This window comes from Lagenorhynchus albirostris, chromosome 19, assembly GCF_949774975.1.
Source record: "Lagenorhynchus albirostris chromosome 19, mLagAlb1.1, whole genome shotgun sequence".
Taxonomy (NCBI): Eukaryota; Metazoa; Chordata; class Mammalia; order Artiodactyla; family Delphinidae; genus Lagenorhynchus; species Lagenorhynchus albirostris.
The window spans coordinates 54608611-54631014 of record NC_083113.1 but is presented as its reverse complement, the minus strand read 5'-3'; the positions used below and the strand labels follow the sequence as shown (position 1 = coordinate 54631014).

At 45.8% G+C, this 22404-nt stretch overlaps 1 protein-coding gene across 1 annotated transcript in view; it reads right to left on the bottom strand.

The window, feature by feature from the left end:
* Positions 1-21895, bottom strand: part of CDH13 (cadherin 13) — a 1013115-nt gene extending 991220 nt beyond the window's left edge. Inside the window, exon 1 of the mRNA XM_060130816.1 lies at positions 21643-21895. Within this exon, the coding sequence (XP_059986799.1) occupies positions 21643-21687 (45 nt within the window). The 5' untranslated portion in view covers positions 21688-21895. The remainder of the gene's footprint in view (positions 1-21642) is intronic.
* Between the last annotated feature and the right edge of the window lie 509 nt (positions 21896-22404).

Here is a 22404-nt window from a genome sequence, read left to right as displayed (position 1 = left end):
ATACCTTATATTTCTTCCCCCTTACATGGTTACCAATCCATCCATCCACCCATCCACCCACCCACCCATCCATCCATCCATCCATCCATCCATCCATCCATCCATCCAACCATCCATCCATCCACCCATCCACCCATCCACCCATCCATCCATCCATCCATCCATCCACCCATCCATCCATCCAACCATCCATCCATCCACCCATCCATCCATCCATCCATCCATCCATCCATCCATCCATCCATCTATCCGGTTCATTTAACAATTATCTGAGCTCAGATTCACTTGAGCTGAATCTGAGCTCAGATAACTTGCTCAGATAACTTAAACTTGGACAAGTTTAAGCTCAGATAACTTAAACTTGGACAAGTCATTTTACTTCTCTGATCTTCTATTACCTCACTTATAAAACAGAAATATTAAGAACATAACTTATAGGACTGTTGTTAGGTTTAACTGAGACAGCAGATGCAAGGAAACCTGGCTCAAAGAGGTGCTCAACACATATTTATTGTCTCATTGCTAATTTTCTCTCACTCAATCAACCTTAAAGTCTTGAGATCATTGCTGGCATTTTTTTTTTCTTTCTTTCCCATCAGCCTATTCACCACCAAGCCTCTAAAACCAGTCCTTTCTTTTCCACACTTCTTTTGACCTTTATTAGCTCACAAGCTGGATTTCTTGCCTTGGGTTTTTCTGGACCCAATCCATCTTTCACACCACTCCCAGGTTAATTTTTCTGAAATATTATTTTCCATTATGTTATTCCCTTCTTCAAAACCACCACTGAATCTCCACGACTTATTTTTCTTCCATTTGTTCTTCTTTCACTTTTCAAGTTTATTATATTTTTCATTATAAATGTAATATGTACATATCAATGGAGATTTGTAAACTAGAGGAGAAAAAAATCACTCAGAAACCCATCACATGAACAAAACTGCAGTTAGCATTTTGAAAAATATCCTTTCAGACTCCATCCCCCCTTTTTCATACACAGAGACTTTTTTTACTTAGTAAGAATCCTACTCCACACATATTCTCCTATTCAGTATTCATTTCTCGCTTACATGATTTTTTCAGGTCATCATTGTCTTCATAACCTTCCTCTTTAATGCCCATTGAGTCATTTAACGAGTTTCCATCTGCTAGAAATTTAGCTTATTTGTCAAGCACTTAGGAGAGCCAAGCACATGGCAAACACTCAATAAATGTTGGCTATTGTTACTATTTGCAATTTGTGCTATCACATATAATGCAGAGAAATATTTCTGTACATCTTTTTCCGTATTTAGCTCTGTTTCTTTAACTTCTCAGATGTAGATTACTGGCCCAAACGGCTTTACTGCTTGTAGGCTTTGTGATACTGACTACTGCAGATGCTGATGGCTTCCCACTGCCAAGCCCATATCCCCTTCTGGCCTTTCGTTAGTGGACCCAACTTCCACTGCAAGAATCTACACCTCTTTATCAAGGGTTTTCTCTGGGACCAGGGTCCATACTCAGCAGTCTGAGAGTGCTCAAAATCAATGGCACCTGGGGCAGTTCCAAAACAATGTCCACCCAAATTTGTGGCATAAAGTCAGAAGCTCCCATGCCCCTCAGGTGGGATAACTCTGAGGTATTCCACACTGGCTCCCAAAGGTCCCCAGGTACCTGCAGTAGCAACTGGCTGAATAAAAGACCCTTTATGTGGCAGCCCTCCCTTCCTTGCTTTGTTTCCCTACCCCGCTAGAGTTTTCCCTGGCTCACCTTCCAATGAAATTAACTGCACTCACATTCTCCTCTCAGAATCTGCTTTTGTTTTTTGTTTTTTTTTTGCGGTACGCGGGCCTCTCACTGTTGTGGCCTCTCCCGTTGCGGAGCACAGGCTCCGGACGCGCAGGCTCAGCGGCCATGGCTCACGGGCCCAGCCGCTCCGCGGCATGTGGGATCTTCCCGGACCGGGTCACGAATCTGTGTCCCCTGCATCGGCAGGCGGACTCTCAACCACTGCGCCACCAGGGAAGCCCTGCTTTTTTAAAAAAATTTACTTATTTTGGGCTGCATTGGGTCTTCGTTGCTACGTGTGGGCTTTTCTCTAGTTGCGGTGAGTGGAGGCTACTCTTCATTGCGGTGCGTGGGCTTCTCATTGCCATGGCTTCCCTCGTTGTGGAGCACGAGCTCTAGGCGCACGGGTTTCCGTAGTTGCGGCACACGGGCTCAGTAGTTGTGCTCACAGGCTCTAGAGTGCAGGCTCAGTAGTTGCGGCGCACAGGCTTAGCTGCTCCGCGGCATGTGGGATCTTCCCGGACCAGGGATGGAACCTGTGTCCCCTGAATTGGCAGGGGGATTCTTAACCACTGCACCACCAGGGAAGCCCCAGAATCTGCTTTTGAGGGAACTCAGCCTGAGACTGTGACACTTACAGGCAAATGACTAACAACTACGCTAAATCCTATCCATTCATCTCCTCAAAGAACCAACTTCCATTTTCCAAAGTCTCACTGCTTGTTAGACCAAGATTTTACAGGTTTGTCTTAAATTCCCATCCCAGTCATATCAGGTAGATATCACTGCCCTCATTTCATAGATCTGGCAATTGAGGCACAGAGAGGTTAAGCAACTTGTCCATGGCCACACAGCCCTGCAGTGACAGAGCTGGGATTCAAACTGTAATTCCACCTTCCCCCAGGGCCTGAGCTCTTAACCCACATAGTGTACTGCCAGGCACTGCCCTATAATGACAGTAGGATTCTTTGGCTAAAATAACACTGGTCCTACTAATAGCTGTCATTCCTGTAGCACTGATCTAATTTCACATATTCACTGTCACCCAGAATAGCCTCCTCACTGCCCTCTGAACATGCTATGAGTATTTCTACCTCAAATTGGGACTAGGCTTCCTTCCAGCTCATAACACCCTCCCTTCCTTCTCTGGCTAAATTCTATTTCTCCTGCTATGGTCTGGATCACGTACCATTTTCTTCTTACTCTGTCCATGTCCACTACTGACACTCCTGACTCTCCCTCTGACTCGCTTTCCTCATCTGTAGATGGGGACGATAGTAAGACCTACCTAAGAGGGTTGAAAAAAAGCATCTAGCACAGAGCATCCTTCATCAAAGGCAGGTAATGGATGGCATCTACGCAATACTGTCACTTTGACCTTCTATAACCTTTCCTCCCACCACTTTCTAGCCCTCAACCAACTTCCATTTCTTTGCCCCACGTTTCACAGACCATTTCTTTACTAGTAAATTAAATGTCATGTGCTTGAGGCATCAGAAAAAAATTATCCAAAGCTTGTAAACTAGACCAAAATGATTGATGGCAACCCTTTGAATATCATTCAGGGACAAAGGCCATGGGAAGATGTCTAGGAGCACGTTCTTAGCTCATCTCACTGCCTGCTCTTGATTGAGGCCTTTAGACTTAGAGAAGTCGCCAGTTACTTGTCGATTTTGTCCAAGTGGAGATGCAAATAATTTCTGTCTAACATAACAGATAATCCCAACAATTTAGGTATGTGGCACATTAACTAGTTCTTTTTCTAACCGAACATCTCTTCCTAATATTTCTTTGTTAAATTGCTCATTAAATACCCTTTGAAATACCATTAAATACCCTAGCTTATTAAATACCCTTTGAAACTATCATCAGATCTGACTGGTTTCCTCATAAACTAATGAATTAATGGTCACATTTACCTGAAAGTCATGGTTTTACCTTTTGAAAAATTATACACGTTTGGGGCTTGCTTCCAGTTATTTTTTCACAGACCCAAGTTTCGATTCTGACTTTCTAGTAATAATGAGATGGGGTAGAGATAAAAATTCCTGTGTGTGCTGGGGGAGTATAAAGCTCTGCATTTAAACCAGGTTTTCTCATCTCACGCTACTGACAGTTGTGTCAGAGTAATTCTTTATGGTAGAAGGCTGTCCTGTGCACTGCAGAATACTGAACAACATCCCTGCCTTCTATCCACTAGATGCCAATAGTATCCTCTCCACCAGTTGTAACAACCAAACATGTCTCCAGACATCACCACGTGTTCTTTGGTGGGCACAACTGCCCCGGCTGAGAACCACTGGTGTAGACTGAACTTCTCAAGTAAGAATCATGGGCAGGTATCAGAAGCATCAGCAAAGATTCACAAGGGCACACAAAGAATTATTCTGGGTGGGTTTCAAAACCCAATGGCTGTAGGCCTAGCTGGCCTTGAGCTCTTCTCATAGACCCACAAGTGTCATTGTCTTTTTATTATTCTTCCCTCATGTCTCGAATCTCCTCAAGATTAGCATCTGTGTCTGTCTGGTTCACCTTAGAGGGCCTAGAATTTAGTAGGTACCAATAGCAACTAGTGTTTAATAGGTGTAATATATATATTTATGTAATATATTTAAATTTACATGTATTTATGTGGAGATATATATATACATCATGTACATGTGTGTACATGTGTATATGTATACTTATGTTGTATATGCATATATACATTCTGTGTATATGTGCTATGAATGTATATACATCTGTATATACATGTATATATATATTATGTATTGTTATATATATCTGTGTGTAGATATATATACATATATATGTATACATATAGATACACATACACACATTAGACACATACATATAAAATCAAAGGAGGTGTCTGCCAAATCAAATGAAGGGTAGCAGAATATACGACCCCAAAATATACCAGTTTGGCATACGGATTATTTTGAGCTAAAGGCAACTGAGAAGAAGTGGCTACAAGAAAAGCTTACTGCCGTCCAGCTATTTGCCTTAAAGCAGGACACAACCTTACAAAGGAGTCCTTCTTCCCCTCTCTACCTCGAAGGACGGAAGTTAATCACCGGAGACATCTTTGGATCCTTATCAATGGAGAAGGCAGACTTAAATCTGCATAACCTATCTTACTCTTGTTTACCCTGCTTTTCCTGGGTACCTCCCCATAACTAGCCTCCCACATACCGTTCTTTCTCTTTAGTTTAAGACAGTATTTAAACTGGAGTTCTAAGCCACCTCTGACAGTTACTCATTTTCCCCTGGGTATCTCTCATGTATACATGAGTTATATGTGTTAACAAATTGTTGTTTTTTTCTCTTGTTAATCTGTCTTTTTCTTAAAGAGCCCCAGCTAAAAACCTACCATGGGTAGAGGTAAGGTTTTGCCTCCCCTACACAGACTGTCCCTCTGTCCTCACCCTACTCTTCTGGTCTGCCTGTGTGGATAGACCCAAAGGCATCCTGCAAACACAGCTCAGGGCCTCACAGTAGATACCCAGGGCCATAATGGGACCAAGCAGAGCTTTTAGCTCCTACTGCTGTGTCTTGGTGATCTTCATTTTGTAATCTCTGCTTTCTTTGGGGGAGCCACTTTCCTGGCCTGGCTTTGTGTCTCCCTCCTTCACCCAGAAGAACACCAGGTAGTTCTCTCCCCACTAGCCCACTGGACCAGCAGCTTTGCAAACCTCAGAGAGCATCGAAATCCCCTGGAGGGCAGGCATGTGACGACACAGATTGCTAGGTCCAGCCCCAGAAGCTCTGACTCAGTAGGTCCTGGGTAGAGAATTTGCATTTCTGAAAGCTCCCAGGTGTTGCTGACACTGCTGGTCCTATAGGTCAAGCCCCAAGTTCTGTGACCCCAGAGTCCACACAGCTTGTTTTCCCACCCAAGTCCTGTGAATTCCTATCTCATGACGTCCTCTATGTAGGAATACCCTTACCTCTGGGAGTTTGGGGAGAGCGTTGGTGAGCAGCCTTGGGGAGCATCTCTTTGAAACTCAAATGCACGTTAAAGTCTCAAGGATGTTCAGTCATGAAAAACAAAACACAATCTGTTCACTTCTCTGGGCAACTTCAGAGTTTCCCAAAATATTAGCACATGCAAACCTACGTTTTCCAGAACCCTTATTAACCACCCATGGAACAAGTACCTCTTCGCAATACACTTTGCAAAACAGTGCACTGGAGAAATGATGAGGGAGAGCTGAATCAGACACTCATGTGGCTTTGTATGATCCCCTCTTGTCACCGGGGAAGGCTTTAAGAATCACAGGGAGCCCAGCAGAATCCCTGTCACCTGGGAGCCGGCCGTGTGGGTGACCAGGTCTCAGCCAAAGCCCTTTGAATCCCCAGCTCCTATTCCAGTCCAAACTGTGGCTTTTCCTCTAGACTGGAGACCCAGGAAGGCATTTACAGTCTCTTAGCTGTGCCTTTATAAATCCTCGCTTCCCAGGACCACAAACAGGCATCCTGGGCTGGTCGGGGGCGAGCCCTGCTGCCCTTTCCTGTTGAACTGTGCAAGACTAAGGGCTTTGTCACTCTGAATATTAAACATGAAAGAGAATTACAAATCAGCAACCCAAGGTTAAGGGCAGAGAGGAGTAACATACATGTTTAGGGAGCCTGGGAATCAAAGAAGGTCTTGGATAGGTGGCAGGTGCTGATGGGGGAGTGTGCTTGGGATGGAGAGCAGGTCGTTGATTTAGACTATGATGAGTGCCTTAGACCTCAGATTGCCTTCTCTTTACCAGCGTTGGAAATCTTTAACTGAACCAGCCAAGGGGTGCCAAACATTCTTGTTAATTTGGGTAAATCCTTTCAGCAACTGGGTATCAACTGGAGTACGACAGCTTGTCAGTTCAGTTCTTTCCCTCACCCTATTTCACTCCTTCTCCCACTTTCTCTCCTCTCCCTACCTCTCTCCCTCTCCCTCTCTCCCGCTTTTCCCTCTTTTCCCCTCCCTCTCCTCTCTCCCTCTCTCTTCCTGAGCCATGTATGCTTATTACTTTTTAAAGTCAGCCACTCTAACACACCTCCTTCTCCTATAGTTTCTGGGTCTTACTCTCAGGACCCTACACCAGAGACAAGTGGGCCAGATGGGCATACTAACCAATGAGACAAAGATGGATCTTAATCTACTTTGGAAATCAGCAAAACAAAAGCAAGGAACCATTGCTTTATTTCTAACAGGCTAAAGCTACCTGCAACCCTGAATCACTATTGCTTTCAATTAGTAAAACGTGTGAAAACCAGTGTTGCAGTCAAAGGATGATTTGGGCCCCCTGGGTCGCTTGCCAGCCCCAAGTTTCTCAGTATCCTTCTGCCTCAGTTTTCTGATCTCTGAAATGGGGCAGACAATAGGGCTCTTTTAAGGAATAGTCAAGTTAGCATAGGTAAAATAAGCAGGATGCCATTAGCAAGTGGTGAGTGCCTGTGGGATAGGTTGTGTGTGCTCAGGGGCGGCACTTGCGGGAACCCAGAGGTTGGACTGCCCGAGGTCTGCTTGTTTTCCCGCTTAACGACAGCTTTATTGAGACATAATACACATACTATAAAGTTTACCCTGTTAAAATATGCAATTCTGTGGTCTTTAGTACACTCACAGAGTTGTGCAACCGTCACCACTATCTAGTTCCAGAACATTTCCATCACCCCCAAAAGAAACCCCATACCCATTAACAGTCACTTCCCCCAGCCAGCCCTAGGCAACCACTAATCTACTTCTAGTCTATATGGATCTACCTATTCTGGGCAGTTCTTTCCATTTCATGGAGTCATACAACATGTGGCCTTTTGTGTCTGGGACTGCCCAAGTTTGAATCTCAGCCCCAGAGCTAAAACACTGCGTGACCTTTATCAAGTTTTCCTGGAATTTCTCCATCTGTAGAATGGAATTAAAATCATACTAGATACACCGCAGAGTCATTAGGAGGATTGAATATACTAATTAATACAACTAAAATACTCACACAGGGCCCAGCTCATAGTAAGCACTAAGATGTCAGCCTCCATTACGGCCACTACTACTAATATTACTAGTCTGCTGTTCCTCTGCCCCAAAGCATGCGACTGGTGGTGGGAACCCAAAGATGAATAGAGCACAAAGAACATAGCTCTTGCCCTCCCCCATGCACAGACTGGTGGGGATTACATGATTAGGAAACCAGTTTAAATGAACACAAAGTCTTATCATATACACATTCAACTAATGGAAATCTAGCTCTTCCACCAAAAATAGAAGGAAAAAGAACAATTTAAATACTGCAATTAAATGCTACAAAATTATATCTTGCATATATTCTTTATTATGCACTGTACATCACTGCATGCATTATACATTGTTACATATTGATTACAGTACAAGGTTGCATACACAGAACCAAACACACTGCAATTTAATGAGCAACTTAGAGATCTCAAGGTTAATGACGACTCTATGTTTGCCTGAAACCTTGACTTTATAATCTAACCCTTGAGTAAAACGTGACTCTATTATGTGTCGACAACAATAATTCACAATGATTCCAGATAAATGAAATCAGCCGACAAGCAGTTGGTGGAGTTGGGCGTTAGGCTGAAGTAGGTTCCAGCTGGTCAACGCCCGTTTGCGAAGCACCGCTTCTGCCCTCCACAAGTTCACAGTCTCATTTTGAAAATGAACCACATAAACATACTCATAAGAGGTTGGTGAGTGGCAGAACTGGGTTTAGGAAATAGATGGAAATAACCTCTCACCCTACCAGCAGAGAGGACAGGAAGATATGAGAAGGGCTGTGCTCTTCCCTGCCCCCATCCATCCCTTTGCCTGCTTTGTCATTCTCTAGAGCACACAGCACCACCTGATAGACATCGTATCTGCCCATTCATTCATACAACCGGTATGGAAGCTCACTGTGGCAGGGACTTTGTGTACACTGTTCACTTCTGTATTCCCAGTGCCAAGAAGAGAGTGAGCACTTAGAAGGTTGTCAGTAAGATGTGTTGACGAACGAATGAATGAGGGTAATTATTTAGACAACCTCCACTTTTCTTCCATCTTCTGTTCCCAAAACACCCATAGTCTGTTCCTCCAATCTCAACTCGTTTATTCCTAAATTGTTCAAAAGTAGAGGGAAAGTATTCCTCAAAAATGAGGCCCTAAGGTAGCATTCCAGGGCTTTGGCATACTGGTACCATCTAGTGGGAAAGAGCATATTTGCAGGTGGGTGCTAAACTGAATTTGGAGGGTTTATAAAAACAACCACCACAACTGTTTCCTTTATCATTAACTCTACTGAGGAAGTTTCCAGTAACACATAATGGTGGCAACTGGAATCCCTTATATACTCATGTTCTACTCAGGGCGTACACTGCCCATCCAAGCACCTGTCATGCCTCTTCATTTTTCTGCTCAGAACTTTTCTAAAACCATGGTTGCCGCCAGGGTCACAAAGGCTCAGCAGGGAATCACTGGCACCACAGGCCACCCTTGACCAATGGAAGATGGGCATAGGTAGATGTATACTCCAGCCTCCTATCCTGCAGAGGGACCATTCTGAAGCGAGTTTTACACAGTTCTTCCAAGGGCCCCCAGCAGCAGTGAGCTTCCGTTGCCCATGACAATAACCAGCTCAAAGATACACTTTTTATTGGCTTTCCTTCTCTCTTGTTTTACAGTCCTCATGTCTGTGAACTGGAATCATCTCTCACATCAGCTCCCTGCGTACAAGCCTGTGCCTCCATCACCGTTGGGGAGAACTCAATCCAAGATACAGGGTTTAGCACCAATATACCTTTGGGTGGTGAGAAAGCCTTAAGAATTGTAGTCCAGATAATTAATATAAAAGCTAAATTATTATATCTTTTAGAGCTGGCCTAAGAATTACATTCCATAGTTGACTACCAGCATCTTTACCTGGATCTAAGTTAACGTAGAATCCCAGTGATATGTGGTCCTAAAGAAGTACCACAGGGCTTCCCTGGTGGCGCAGTGGTTGAGAGTCCGCCTGCCAATGCAGGGGACATGGGTTCGTGCCCCGGTCCGGGAAGATCCCACGTGCCGCGGAGCGGCTGGGCCCGTGAGCCATGGCCGCTGAGCCTGCGCGTCCGGAGCCTGTGCTCCGCAACGGGAGAGGCCGCAACAGTGAGAGGCCCACATATCGCCAAAAAAAAAAAGAAGTACCACAGTTGTCATGAAGACAAGAGAACAAAGAAAAAGTTCTGGTCTCTATCCCTGGCCTCTGCCCTATTCCAACTTGACCAACTAGTGAGGTGGCTAATGGTTTAGATGAGGGATCAGCAAACTACAGCCTGAGGGCCAAATCCAGCTCTGCCTATTTTTGTAAATAAAGTTTTATTGGAACACAGCCCTGCCCATTTGTTTACATATTGTCTGTTGTTACTTTTATGCTACATTGATAGCATTGAGTAGTTGCAACAAAGACCATATATTTACTCGATAGCCCTTTACAGAAAAAGATTACCTACCTGTGGTTTAAGTCATTGGTTGCCATAGTTTTGGATTCCCAAAAGCAAAATTTTAAGAAAAACAAAAAATAGAGAATGGACAAAGGTTTGCCAATAACACTTTAACACTAAGGACAAAAATGTCCTCTATGTATTAACCAACTTCATTTCACAAATTCTAGGACATTTTAACCCTAAAAAGTAGAACGGTCATTGCATCAGAGCAATGAACATTCCATCCCCAAAGAGAGTAGTGGATAAGCTCAGAACAACTGCCTATCCCATTTAAAATTTTTTTCAGAGCACTATCATTTTCCAAAATTATCATATTTACTTATTTTTGTTGTTTACTCTCTTTCTCCCTTATGAGAAGATAGACTCCATGAGGGCAGGCAATCTTGTCTTTCTTAATCACTGCTGCTCACCCAGTGTCAAGCACCCTCCTTGAGATATGGTCATTGGTTGGTAAATATTTGTGAAATGAATGACTTAATCAAATGTGGAGTGAATAGATTGAGGCACAGATATATCCTGAGAGAGGCAGAAAGGCAAGGCCACTGTGTGGGTGGTGAGGACTGGGGCAAAGGGGGAGTGTGTGTATCTGCCAGCAGAGGGGCTCTGTGAATGCTCCCTGCTCTACCTCCAGGACATGAAACGGTGCCAGGCACATAACAGGCACGCAACAAATGTTCACTGAATTAGTGGCTACCCTGACTAAAGGTCCTTAAATTGAATTAAAAGGAAAAAAAGAAACCTCATCTAGTAAAACACAGCTAAACTTCAGGGTAGATTCAGTCCAATTGCAACTCACTGTAGATCTGAGTGTCTGGATATAGATACAGGCTGTGTATTTCTCATTTTCCTATAGATTGGGGAAAACAGTATTGTAGACAGTGGCACTCAGAAGACACTGGCTTGGACAATGGAGTTCCTTGGCATTCCCAGGGAGGGATGCCATCCAGCTTCAGGGCTCAGCAGCAGGCAGGAAACTGCCAGAGAATTTACCTGCATGTTGGAAGCTGCAGAGGAGCCACACCCAAGCTGGGTCCTGGCCTCTGTGTGGCTGTTCTCACTGGGATGACTGTTCTTGCTGGGGGGACCATGTGGTGTGGGTAGCTTGTTTGTCCCTGGTCAAACACAAGGACTCAGCAATAAAGAATACAAAATAACCCTGAGCTAACCCAGTTCTGAAGGTTGTGACCAGTAACCCAGAGAGGAGGTCTAGGTCCCACGCCTACTTTTAGAGACCAGGAATTCAAAAATGAGGTCATTGCAGGCAGCTATTTTGACTCCAAGAGAGCCAGAGAAGAAAATAGTCAAGGAAGAGAATTCTTACATCATTTGAGGGGACAAGGAAGCAATTTTTTATATACCAGGGAAATATGGAGGAAAACTCACATGCCCAGAAATCAGAAATGCATGGGTTCAAACCCTGATCCCAGTTCTTAGTGGCTGTGTAGCCTTAGGCAGATGACTCATCCGCTCTGAACTCTTTTCATCATAGATAAAAATGGAGACAAGAATAGTTGTCCCTCATATATACACTACCAAACGTAAAATAGATAGCTAGTGGGAAGCAGCCGCATAGCACAGGGAGATCAGCTCGGTGCTTTGTGACCACCTAGAGGGCTGGGATAGGGAGGGTGGGAGGGAGGGAGATGCAAGAGGGAAGAGATATGGGAACATATGTATATGTATAACTGATTCACTTTGTTATAAAGCAGAAACTAACACACCATTGTAAAGCAATTATACTCCAATAAAGATGTTAAAAAAAAAAAAAAGAATAGTTGTCCCTGAGGGTTGCAATGAGAACTTGAGATAATATATGCAACTGGCACTTAGCAGTAAATTATACAATAAGTTTACTACAGTAATTTTGATTTATTTTAAATAATAATAATAATCATAAGTGCTCATGGTGTTGGCAAGCATACCCACGTACATACTGCCCTGATAAAGCCTCCTGGGAACAGCTGCTGGGAAGATACATCTAGAAGATACGATCCCAACAGATCAAAAAATTTTATGAAGCATAAAATTTCCAGGAGAATGATCACTAGGGAGCTACCAATATGAGAATTGGCAAATCCTTCTCTGGGGAGCAAACTTTATTTTTTTAATGTCCGTACAATTTTAAGGACATAAGTATTTTTCCCTTCTAAGTTAGTCAGATGCTCAAGTCCAGGGCCCCATGGTTCCTTCAAGCCATAAACTGCTTTGCAGCATGGAGTATAAAAGTTAATGTAACCAGTATTCTTTAAGCTCCTAGCATTGGCAATCACTTGATGAAGCCATAAGCATACACTTATTGAATACTCACCTGCTAGGCAGGTGTAGAGAGGTGTAGCCTCTCCTTTTGTTTAGACACAGGAGGAAATAGAAGAAGAGGGAAAAAAGGTAACATCAGAGGTCACACAGCATGCAGAAGGCTGGGTCAGAATTCAAATTCACTTCTCAAAGTCTCAGAAGTCTCCTTGATCCTCATAAACTAGGACCCTAGCTCCTCTGGGTCCCAGGAGACCAGAGGCCCTGATTCACCTCCAGCACTTCCCCTATTGAGGACCAGGACTGTGCTGTACTCATCTCTGGATCCCCAAATTAGCAGAACGCTTGGCACTTGCTAGGTATCAAAAATTGTGGGAAGAAAGAAGAAAATATGGGAGGAACAGAGGGAGGGTAGGAGGAAAGATGGAAGGAAAGGAGAGAGCACAGCAGCCTCACCCCTTCAATACTATCTTAGCCCCTATTGTTTCCTATTGTAATAATTACCAAATGTGTATATTTCAGCTATTTACTTTCTTGTTCCTTACTGGCTGCCCTCAGTAGACCACAAGACCATGAGAACAGTTTCCATGTCCATGTCCATCTTGTTTACCTATGAACTCCCCAAATGCTTCAGTAAATACTTAGCAAGTGGACAACTGTACATCCCTCACCTTCTGAGGATAACATACCTGTGCTGCTTTTTTTTTTTAGAGAGAGAAAGCAGTTGTTCAACATTTAGCAGCATACCATGGCCTGGCACCCAGCTGAAGAAGATTACTATACCTAGAAACATAAACATCACCAAGGCTATATCTAGGATGCTGAAATGAAGGTTTGTTAGCATTCGCAAAGTGACTGCTGAAAATAGTAGATCATTATTTGCTTCATGTAAGAAATATTTCTAGTGCTGCTGATTGAATGTTCAAGAAACAATTAAAGGGCTTAGCAATGTTTCTCTCAAATATCTTTTGCATGAAAAGCCTCAGAGATTGGTTAATTATAAAGGCTACACATCAGTCACTCTAGTCAAGGGTATTGCCAGGCCCCACGGTGCCCATCCCAGATGCAAGCATGGATTGGTCTGCAGACATTAGCATAACTGGGGCCCTGGATGCCTCTCGTGAGGAGCATTGCTGCAGCCTGGCTAACACCCCCATGGGAATAGCCCTCAGGCCCTGTTTATGATGTCAAACACCTGGTTCCTTGTTTGGGCAAGTGGCTTCAGCTTTCTGCCAATTGGAAGAGCCAGAGCTCAAGCTTGCATCTTAACACCTCCCTAGCCCTGGTCCTGCCATCTCAAACCCAGCCCTGCCAAATTCTCCCCTAAATGTCTCTTGGATGCTCTGAGTAGGGTGTGTCTACTTCTCTCATCTGCACTGTCACTCCCTAGTCTAGAGCGACAAGAGTCCCTGCTCTTCCTATGATCTCAAGCCTAGACTGGCTTCTCCCTTCCATTCATATCCAGCTCCATCCACTAACTACACTGCAGCCAAATTACCTTTTCAAAATAGAAATCTGGCCTTGTCACAGTATACGCTCCCCGTGTTGCTTTCAATAACTGCCCACTGCTCCAGGACAAACACCAAAATCCTTGAGAGGCTGACAAGGTGCCAGCGGCTCTGGCAGCCCCAGCTGCTCCTCACACCACTCTCTGGGTTGTGGGCTGTTTCCTCCCGCACAGGCTTCCCCCAGGCTGGGCCTTCTGCCTGGAATGCTCCCCCCATCACCACATCCTAGTGTTCCTTTGTCCATAGGCCTCACTGCTCCTCCAGACTGTGGCCCAAGCAGCAGGCTATCAGGGAAGCCTCCCAGACCCTTCATCTGGATCTGATGCCTTTCTTATATTCATTCATTCATTCATTCATCCATTCATTCATTCATGTTTACTGAGGGCCTACTACATGCCAGGCTGTGTTCTAGACCCAGGGACTACAAAACTGATTGAATCAGACAACAACACATGCTGTAACGGAGCTATATTTTAGTAGAGGAGAAAGAAAAGGCACAGACAAGCAAAACATATAGAATGACATGATCTCACACAACTGTATTTCCTTCCATCTAGCAATTGTCTCTGTTTTGAATTATTTATTAATTGACATTGATCTCTCCTGCCAGGGGAATCTCTTGGGGTCTGAGCCCCAAGAGAACAGAGACTGAATCAGCCTTACTAGCAGCTGTACCTTGAGCACACAGTAGGTCCCACATGGATATAACAGGAATTTATTGAATCCATTTGGTCCCAGGTGAATCTCCCTGAAGTCAAGTTGCTTGAGTGCTTGGGGCATAGAAGGGACAATTCCTAATACAAACCCCTAATGTCTCTCTGCACTTTGACAAGGCTCTCTGCAGTCTCTCTGGCTGTAATTTTGAGCCAGAGCAGGAGTCAGCAAATTTTTCTGTAAAGGCCCAAATAGTAAATATTTTAGTCTTTGTGGGCCATATGGTATCAACTCTGTTGTTATAGCACAAGCACAGCCACAGACAATTATATAAATGAATGGACATGGCTATGTTCCAATAAAACTATTTATAAAAACAGGCTGCAGGCAGGAATTGGCCTACAGGCCATAGTTTGCAACCCCTGAGTTAGATGATCCCGGATGCCCCACAGCTTACAGCAGTTGAAGGCAGGGCCTGTGTGGCCTGAGTCAGCCATGGGTTCTGCTGGCAGGGTCCAGCAACTCCCCGCAGACCCCACATTGTTTGACAGGGAGATTATCCCAATAGCTTGAGCTTCAGGCATTTGCAGTCACCATCTCCTGCAGCTCATGGAAAAGCAGTTCCCTGCCACCCTGGAGGAAAGAGACTTGGCCTAGAGGCCGCATACGGCAGGAATGAGGCTGCCACGTTCCTTACAGGGTCCCCAGGCTCCTCCAGAGGCTGAGCTCACTTCCTGGTCCTGCCCAGGCATGTGGCAGGGATGCTCTCGGCTGAGCAGCTGCTGCCCTCCACCCCAGCTCAGCCTGCGCTCAGCTGGGAGACACAGGGGCTTTGTGCTTCTGTAGCAGATTGGGTGACACTCACTGGGGCCTTTGAAATGAGACATGACATGTTAAAACGTGCCTATTGCTAAGGCTAATTTTCAGGAATTTGACTTCTGCTGGCAACTGACAGAAGAAAAACAATCACTTTTTTTTGTGATTGTATGTAGTTATATTTACGCTGATCTTTGGGGTCTGTAGCTACTGAAAACAATAGTTATCTGAGGCTTATCTGCTGGTATGGGATGAGTGGACGGATTAGTCTAGTATTTATGGAGCCAGAGGACATTAATTGTAGCATTAGCACTGCGTGTAGACTGCGGTGGGTGTTATCTGCTAAAAACAGTTACAAAAACATCACACAAACTGCAGTTGGCACTAGAGGTGACAACGTCCTGTGTATAAAAGCACTCTAGACAACAAAGCTACAAAGCTGACATTACCCTGAAGTTATAAATGCTCTGAGTGTTAGCTCAGTTCTCCCAGGGTCCCCTGCAGGACTAAGGACAGTAAGGTGCTGTGACGTTCTGATGATACACATACTGTGGGTGAGCAACACTGTTGGAATGGCAATGCCCAGGATGTCACTGTACTCCAAGCGCAGGGATGCCCTCGCTGTAATACTTCGTACAGTGCACTAGGGCCTACATATTATCCAGTGGTCCCAGAGCCCCTTGGCTGCTGATGCATAACAATGTTTAAAGTGTACCAACACTCTGGTACCAGCACTCAGACTGACTCAAAACTGCAGTGCGTCACTTCTCTGGGTGTAACTGTTCCACATGAAACAATGACCTGGGTGTTGTGTTGCTCTGGGTAGCCCTAGTCACCCAATGGCATTGATGGTAATAATGTTCTCAGGGAGGAGGTGCAGTCCCCTTGGTCATGTTCTTCCAAAGTTCACATCCATGTAGTTCAATCAGAGCAATCAAAAAGGGGCTAGTCCCTTCCTTCTCAAATAGCCTATCACTGAAAAACTGACTACATCAACTTGATCAAGGCTCAAAATTTGCAAAACCAGAAGTTCCCAATGGAAATGCCTACAAGGGCAAGTAGGTAAAATAAATGAGTACAATGGGCTGGGTGGACAGCAGAGAGTGGAGGGGATTGTGGCAAACTACAGAGGCATGTCCTAAAGGGGGCAGTAGTGACTCAGCTCCAGGGAAGAGTGGCCTTGTAGGAATGTGGCTCTAGGGCTGCCTGACTTTCTGACATTTTAAGAAAGGCAAGAAACCTGTTTTGTTTTGTTTTTTAATGTACAATATCCTACTTTTCAAAACATTTGGGCCAAACAAGAGACATCCATGAGCTACATTTGGCCTGTGGCTTCTACTTTGCAACTGCTCCCTGGAATCTAGAGTTGCAGAATTGGGATGAATGGGCTTCAGCACCACCAAGTAGATATCTCGAGGTTCAACCTGCTATGCCAAAGGGTGACCCATTCATCTCCATGAGCCTTGGCTCAGACTGCATTTCAAGTTTGAAATGCCATTTCTTCTCCTCCCTAGCCTACCCTTAGAAGCGTCTCTCAATAGAGAAAGAAATCACTTTCCACCCTAACTCTAGAATAAAGCCACTACTTCATATCTGGTGAAGGTGTAGGGGGTCCTACAGTCCAGCCAGTCATCATTTATATAGTCTGTTCAGATAGAGGGAGCCAGGCCTGGGGTCCCCAGGTGGCTGCAGAGGAGATAAGCTGCGGGGAATTGTATTCGCAGCATCCTTCAGGAGGGTCAGATTCTCCCAGGCGTGTGGGTACCTTGTCCACAGCTAAGTGGAAACGATGCCAAACCAGTGGTCACTCGATTGATTCTATCCAACTGATTATTGTAATTGGATGACAGACTGATATTTCCCTCTCCTTTTCAACTGGTGTTGCAGGGTGAGGGCATCTGGCTAATGATTCGCTTTTCTGGGTAGTGACCTAATGGGGAAGATTATCTCCTTTCACAGGCAGAACTGTGCCTGCTGTTTGGCTACCTAAAGAGTAAAACCAGGTCCAACCGAAGTCAAATGCCAGGAAAGAACTTCCTCACATATCATACTGCATTGTCTACCTTTGAAATGTTCCCTGCTCTAATACTCAGAGGGGACACATAGTTGAAGAATAAAATAGAACAGAAGCAACTACAATAGGGAAAAAAAGGAGGAAAGATACTCAGTGCAAAATGACAGGACTTTTCTTTAGGGGAGCTTGTAGAAAATAACTGAAAATAAGGAGAATGGAGTTTCTACACTGAAGTTCTTTAAAATATGAGCTGTAGATTTAGAATTTTGTAATGCTGTGGATGGAGCCCTCTTCTGGAGAAAATTTTCAACAGGTATTAAAACAAGATCAAAACACACAGAGATGAACACACACACACACAGAGAAATATGTAATACTGTTGGCTACTGTCATTCAGATGTGAATTGAATCCATAGTCTGGCCTTTTCCTTAGCTTCCACCAGATAGAAATTAACTGGACTCCCCAAGCAACTATCTTTTTGGAAGGAGGTAAAGAAAGAAAGAAAGAAAGATATTTTCAAGAACCCAGCTGTATTTTTACCTAAACAGGGAACTTCAGATTGAGACTCAACATAAACATCCAAATGCTGGTACTTTTAGGTAATGCAGTTATTGTGGACATTGATTTGTTGGGCAATGGCACTGTAACACATAGAGGATATTTCTAGAAAAAACATAGATTTTATTTAATGGAAAGCCCAAGGGCTAAAGACAGAAAAGAAGGGACGGAGGCAGAGCAGGAGATATTAGCTAAGATGACTGTTGGGACTTTTAGTATAGACTGTGGTATTACATAGATTCCAGATCACATATTCAGCCTTACAGTTTATTAAATCTCCTTGGGGACTTGCTAAAAAGTTGTTCAGACGTATGAACGCTACCACTTTGCAATTCCTTTCACCACTTATATCTCTGTTTGCCCAGTGCTTTTGAAATCTTATAGGCTGTCACATATTGAACCCATCTCAGAGCAAGAGATGCCCTCTGCAATTCTCACAGTCTTTCCTCCCCATTAAAAGGGTTCTGCAAATAAACACTGCCCTTAAAATACAATATATGAAGTTGCAGGGGCACTAGAAGACACTGATTCTCATTTAAAATCCTGAAAATCAAGATTCTGACTCCAATAAAAACCTCCCCATTTTAAATCAACATCTCAGAATTCCGTGGAAACATTTTTAGTCACTCCCAAGTGACTGCTCTCCAAACCTGAACCACTCCCTAAAATCCTAATTCTTGGGGGATTACTCATTGGTTGTTAGAACTTTTGCCTAGATGTGATACCCTAATTGGGCTGGGGGTGGGGGAATCATATTTACAGTGGAATTTCTAGCTCATGTCCTCTCCTGATTTGTTTCACATTCATTATTTATCATAGCCCAATTCCAGAGGCCACTTCTGGAAAGGCCTTACCCAAAATGCCCCAGGGGAGAAGAGAGGTGACCACTCAGCTTTGCCAGCTTCCAGCCATTGTTGCTTAGAGTTCCTCTTCCCCCTTCCAAAATGCCTAAAACAGCAACCTAGCCAATCAACTCAGAGATTGATGGCTTCCAAAGCCAGACCCGGAGTATTACAACTGTGGTAGAAAAACACACACAGACTTGCCTGAACACCACTAAGGCCGAGTGACTAATTTGCTTTATTACATTGTTTTTCCCCTTTCCTCTGTTTTCCCTCTGCCTCAGGAAAGTTTTGTTTTTGCTCGTTGACTCAAAGGCTCCAAGACTCTCCCCTCCTTTTGCTATGGCACACAGAGCTCTGCGCTTGAACCTCTTGCCAGTTAACTGATTTGCACCCAAATGATTTCCCTGCAAGGTGCTATTGCTAGCAGGATATCAATTGCTGTCCTAATGTGGACATTTGCTCTGATTATGAATTACAATCTAAGAGAGAAATAAGTCTCTTAGGGCGGGCAATTAAATTCTTCGTAAAACCTCTGCTCCCCCATCCCAAAGAAACTGAGAGAGCTGACAGCCTTCAGAAGCCACCTGTGTCAGTCAGGCCCTGGAAGAGGAGACACACCAATTGCTTTGCAAAAGGCATTATGTAAGCCCCTAGTGCATAGGAATTGCTGGGTGCTGTCATGTGGTCTGATTTGCTCGAAGGAAGACAAAACTTCGGCCAAACCCTGGAATCCACACTGAGGTCAAAACATGCCCATGGAAAAAGGACTGTACAGTCCTGGGTAATGCAGTGGTAAGTGCTCCCAGACACCTCAAGCTCCCAGAGTGCTAGGCCTTGTGCTAAATGCATTACCTAGGACATGCTGTTGAATGCAATCCAATCTGCCTAGCAATCCTAAGAAGGTGATAAAATTACTTCACCACAGAGAATCTGGAAGCTCAGAGAGGTTAAGCAAGTTGCCCAGGTGGTACCACTAGCATATGGCAGAGAGGATCTGTCTGAATCAGAGGCATGCTCTGAACCACCCTGCTAAATTGGGATCTATATATCTATATATAGATATGTAGATATATATATACACATACACACACATACACACACACACTACCTCAGGGATAGAGTTCACAAAGTCTAGAAAACTGGCTCACAGACAGGCATAGGATTTGTGGCAGAACTTAAAGCTACAGGGACCCCAAGAGAATCAGCCCAAAGCCCTAGTAGAAGAAGAGTATGACTGGGCAGTGATGAATGGGGGCTGTGTATCCAGGGAAGAAAGAAGGCATGAGTTGGGAGGGGGCTCAGCAGCCAGGCACCCTACTCTGCCCCCAAGCACTATCATCCACCCTCACACCCAACTTTGAGTCATTACCATGGTTACTGCTTCCTGGGACACTGACCCATTTCCAAAGTCTAACCCCCACATTGATGCATCAGTGGTCTCCCCTTAGAAGGCTGCATTGCATCTCTGCATCCCAGCCAGCCCCTGCCTGGGACTCTAGCTGCCTCACCCTCCCTCTCACCCCACTCACACACTCACACATGTGCCTCTTCCCCTGGCATCCAGGAGTCCTGGCCAGGAACTCAACACCCATTTCCAGCACCCCAAGGCACTCCCTGTCTCCTTCCCTCCTCTCTGCCTGGCCCTGCCTTGATCTCACCCACCCACTTGTAGCCTGCTAGCTCATGCCAAGTCCCATAGGCTGCCGGGAAGGCCAGGGGGGACTGGATAACAGGGCTCTCGGAAAACAGGCCCCCGAGCAGGGCTGAGCCTGCCGCCAGCCGGCACCTCCAGTCTGGCCTCCTGAGAGTACTGCTTTCCTGCCCACAAACTTCCTGAGATCTCCGAGATGCAGAGATGGTTGCTTAAGGACCATGTCTCCATCGCCCCCTCTCCAGGGTCGCCGGCCCTTCCCTCTCGCCTCAGCGCTCTGAGGGTTAACAGGCAGCTGCAGCCTGGTGGGCAAGGCTTGAACTTTTCTCCGCGCTCTGCGTCCGCCCAGGAACACAGCAGAAGCGGCATTAAGGGCTCAGGGCCGGAGCTCCAGTGGGCCAGACAAAGGGGGCGCGGGGGCGGGGGCGGGGGCGGGGGCCGGGGGCGGGTGGGCCTGGGGCCTGGGCGAGGGGACGCGCTCAGGCCCTTCCGGGCCCGAGGTCAGGGAGGGAAGGGACCCCGATGCGGGCGCGGCCGGCGCCTTTGAGCGACAGCGGCAGCCGGGCTGCGGCGTTCGGCTGGCCCGAGGCGCCTTCCAGCGCGCCGCCGGGCTGGGCGAGGGGACCCGGGCGCCCCGGGAAGTCGGCGATGCCAGGCCGGCCTCTCCAGCCCGGCAGCCCGCAATCCGGACCCGAGCTGCGCTTCCCCGATCGGCGCTGGGTTGAGGGAAACCACGACTCCTTGGAGTCGCTTCCAGCTGAGTCTCCGATGCGCGAGCCTCCGGAGGAGGCTAATCAAAGTTACCCCACTTGATGTAGGCGAGAATGTCGCCCCTGCTTGCAAAAAAAAAAAAAAAGGACTCGGAGCTCTCTCCACATCTCCCGAACGTATACAAACACAACCCAGAGTGGGAAACCAGGCCCACCCCCTTGCCCCCCAGGATCTCAGGGGCTGGGAATGACCTCCCTTCTGAGCCCCGAGCTGTCTTCGCCGCCGCGCCCGGAGTCCCCCGACCCCCCGAAAACCCCCTCGCCCAGCCCGCGCCTGGCAATCGGAAGGCAGAAACGGGGCGCAGGGTGCGCCCAGCAGCCTCTCTTCCCTACCTGGGACAGGAGAACGCACAGGACGAGCGGAGTTGTCGGCTGCATTTTGCCCAACTAGAAGCGCCTGGCGGCGTTTTCATTCATGCACGCGGCTGCACTGAGCATATTTTCCGTGGGAGCCAGGCTTTGAGGAGAGGCTCTGCCTCGCCAGCCAGCCAACTTCCCAAATAGATCAGCGGCAGCATCACGAAAGCATTGGGTAGAGGCTGATGACCAGGACCAATGGCTTTACAAGACGGATTCCTTCATAAAGCTCCCTCGTTTCTGCATGGCAGATACGGGGCGAGCACCTCGCGCAGAGCGAGCCCCTCGGAGGAGGCGGCCCGTTAGCTTTTTTGGACTGTTGGGGCCCAGCCCCACAAATCACGCTGGGCAACGCCAGCTGATGCCACTTTTCCAAAGAATGGTATTCCACCGGGTACTGGCGGCCACTTCCAGCCCAGTGCAAAAGATTCTCTTTATTAAAATGTTAATAAGATCCACTTTATTTCCAATAAATCAAATAAAATGACCCCAGCCGTTCCAGCTCTTTCTACGCCAGGAAAGACTTGGCGGTGGATTTTTTTTTCTTTTTCTTTCTTATTTTTTTTTTCAGTGTGGCCCAAATCATGATGGTGTTTGGTGTTTCCCTGCCATCTCACAAATCACAAAGACAACAGATCAATTCTAGCTTGCAGAAAAAAATCCATCAAGGGGCAATAGATTTTATTAACTGCTCAGGTGAGAGTCTGACTGGCCGCCTACTCCAGAAATGTGCATCTG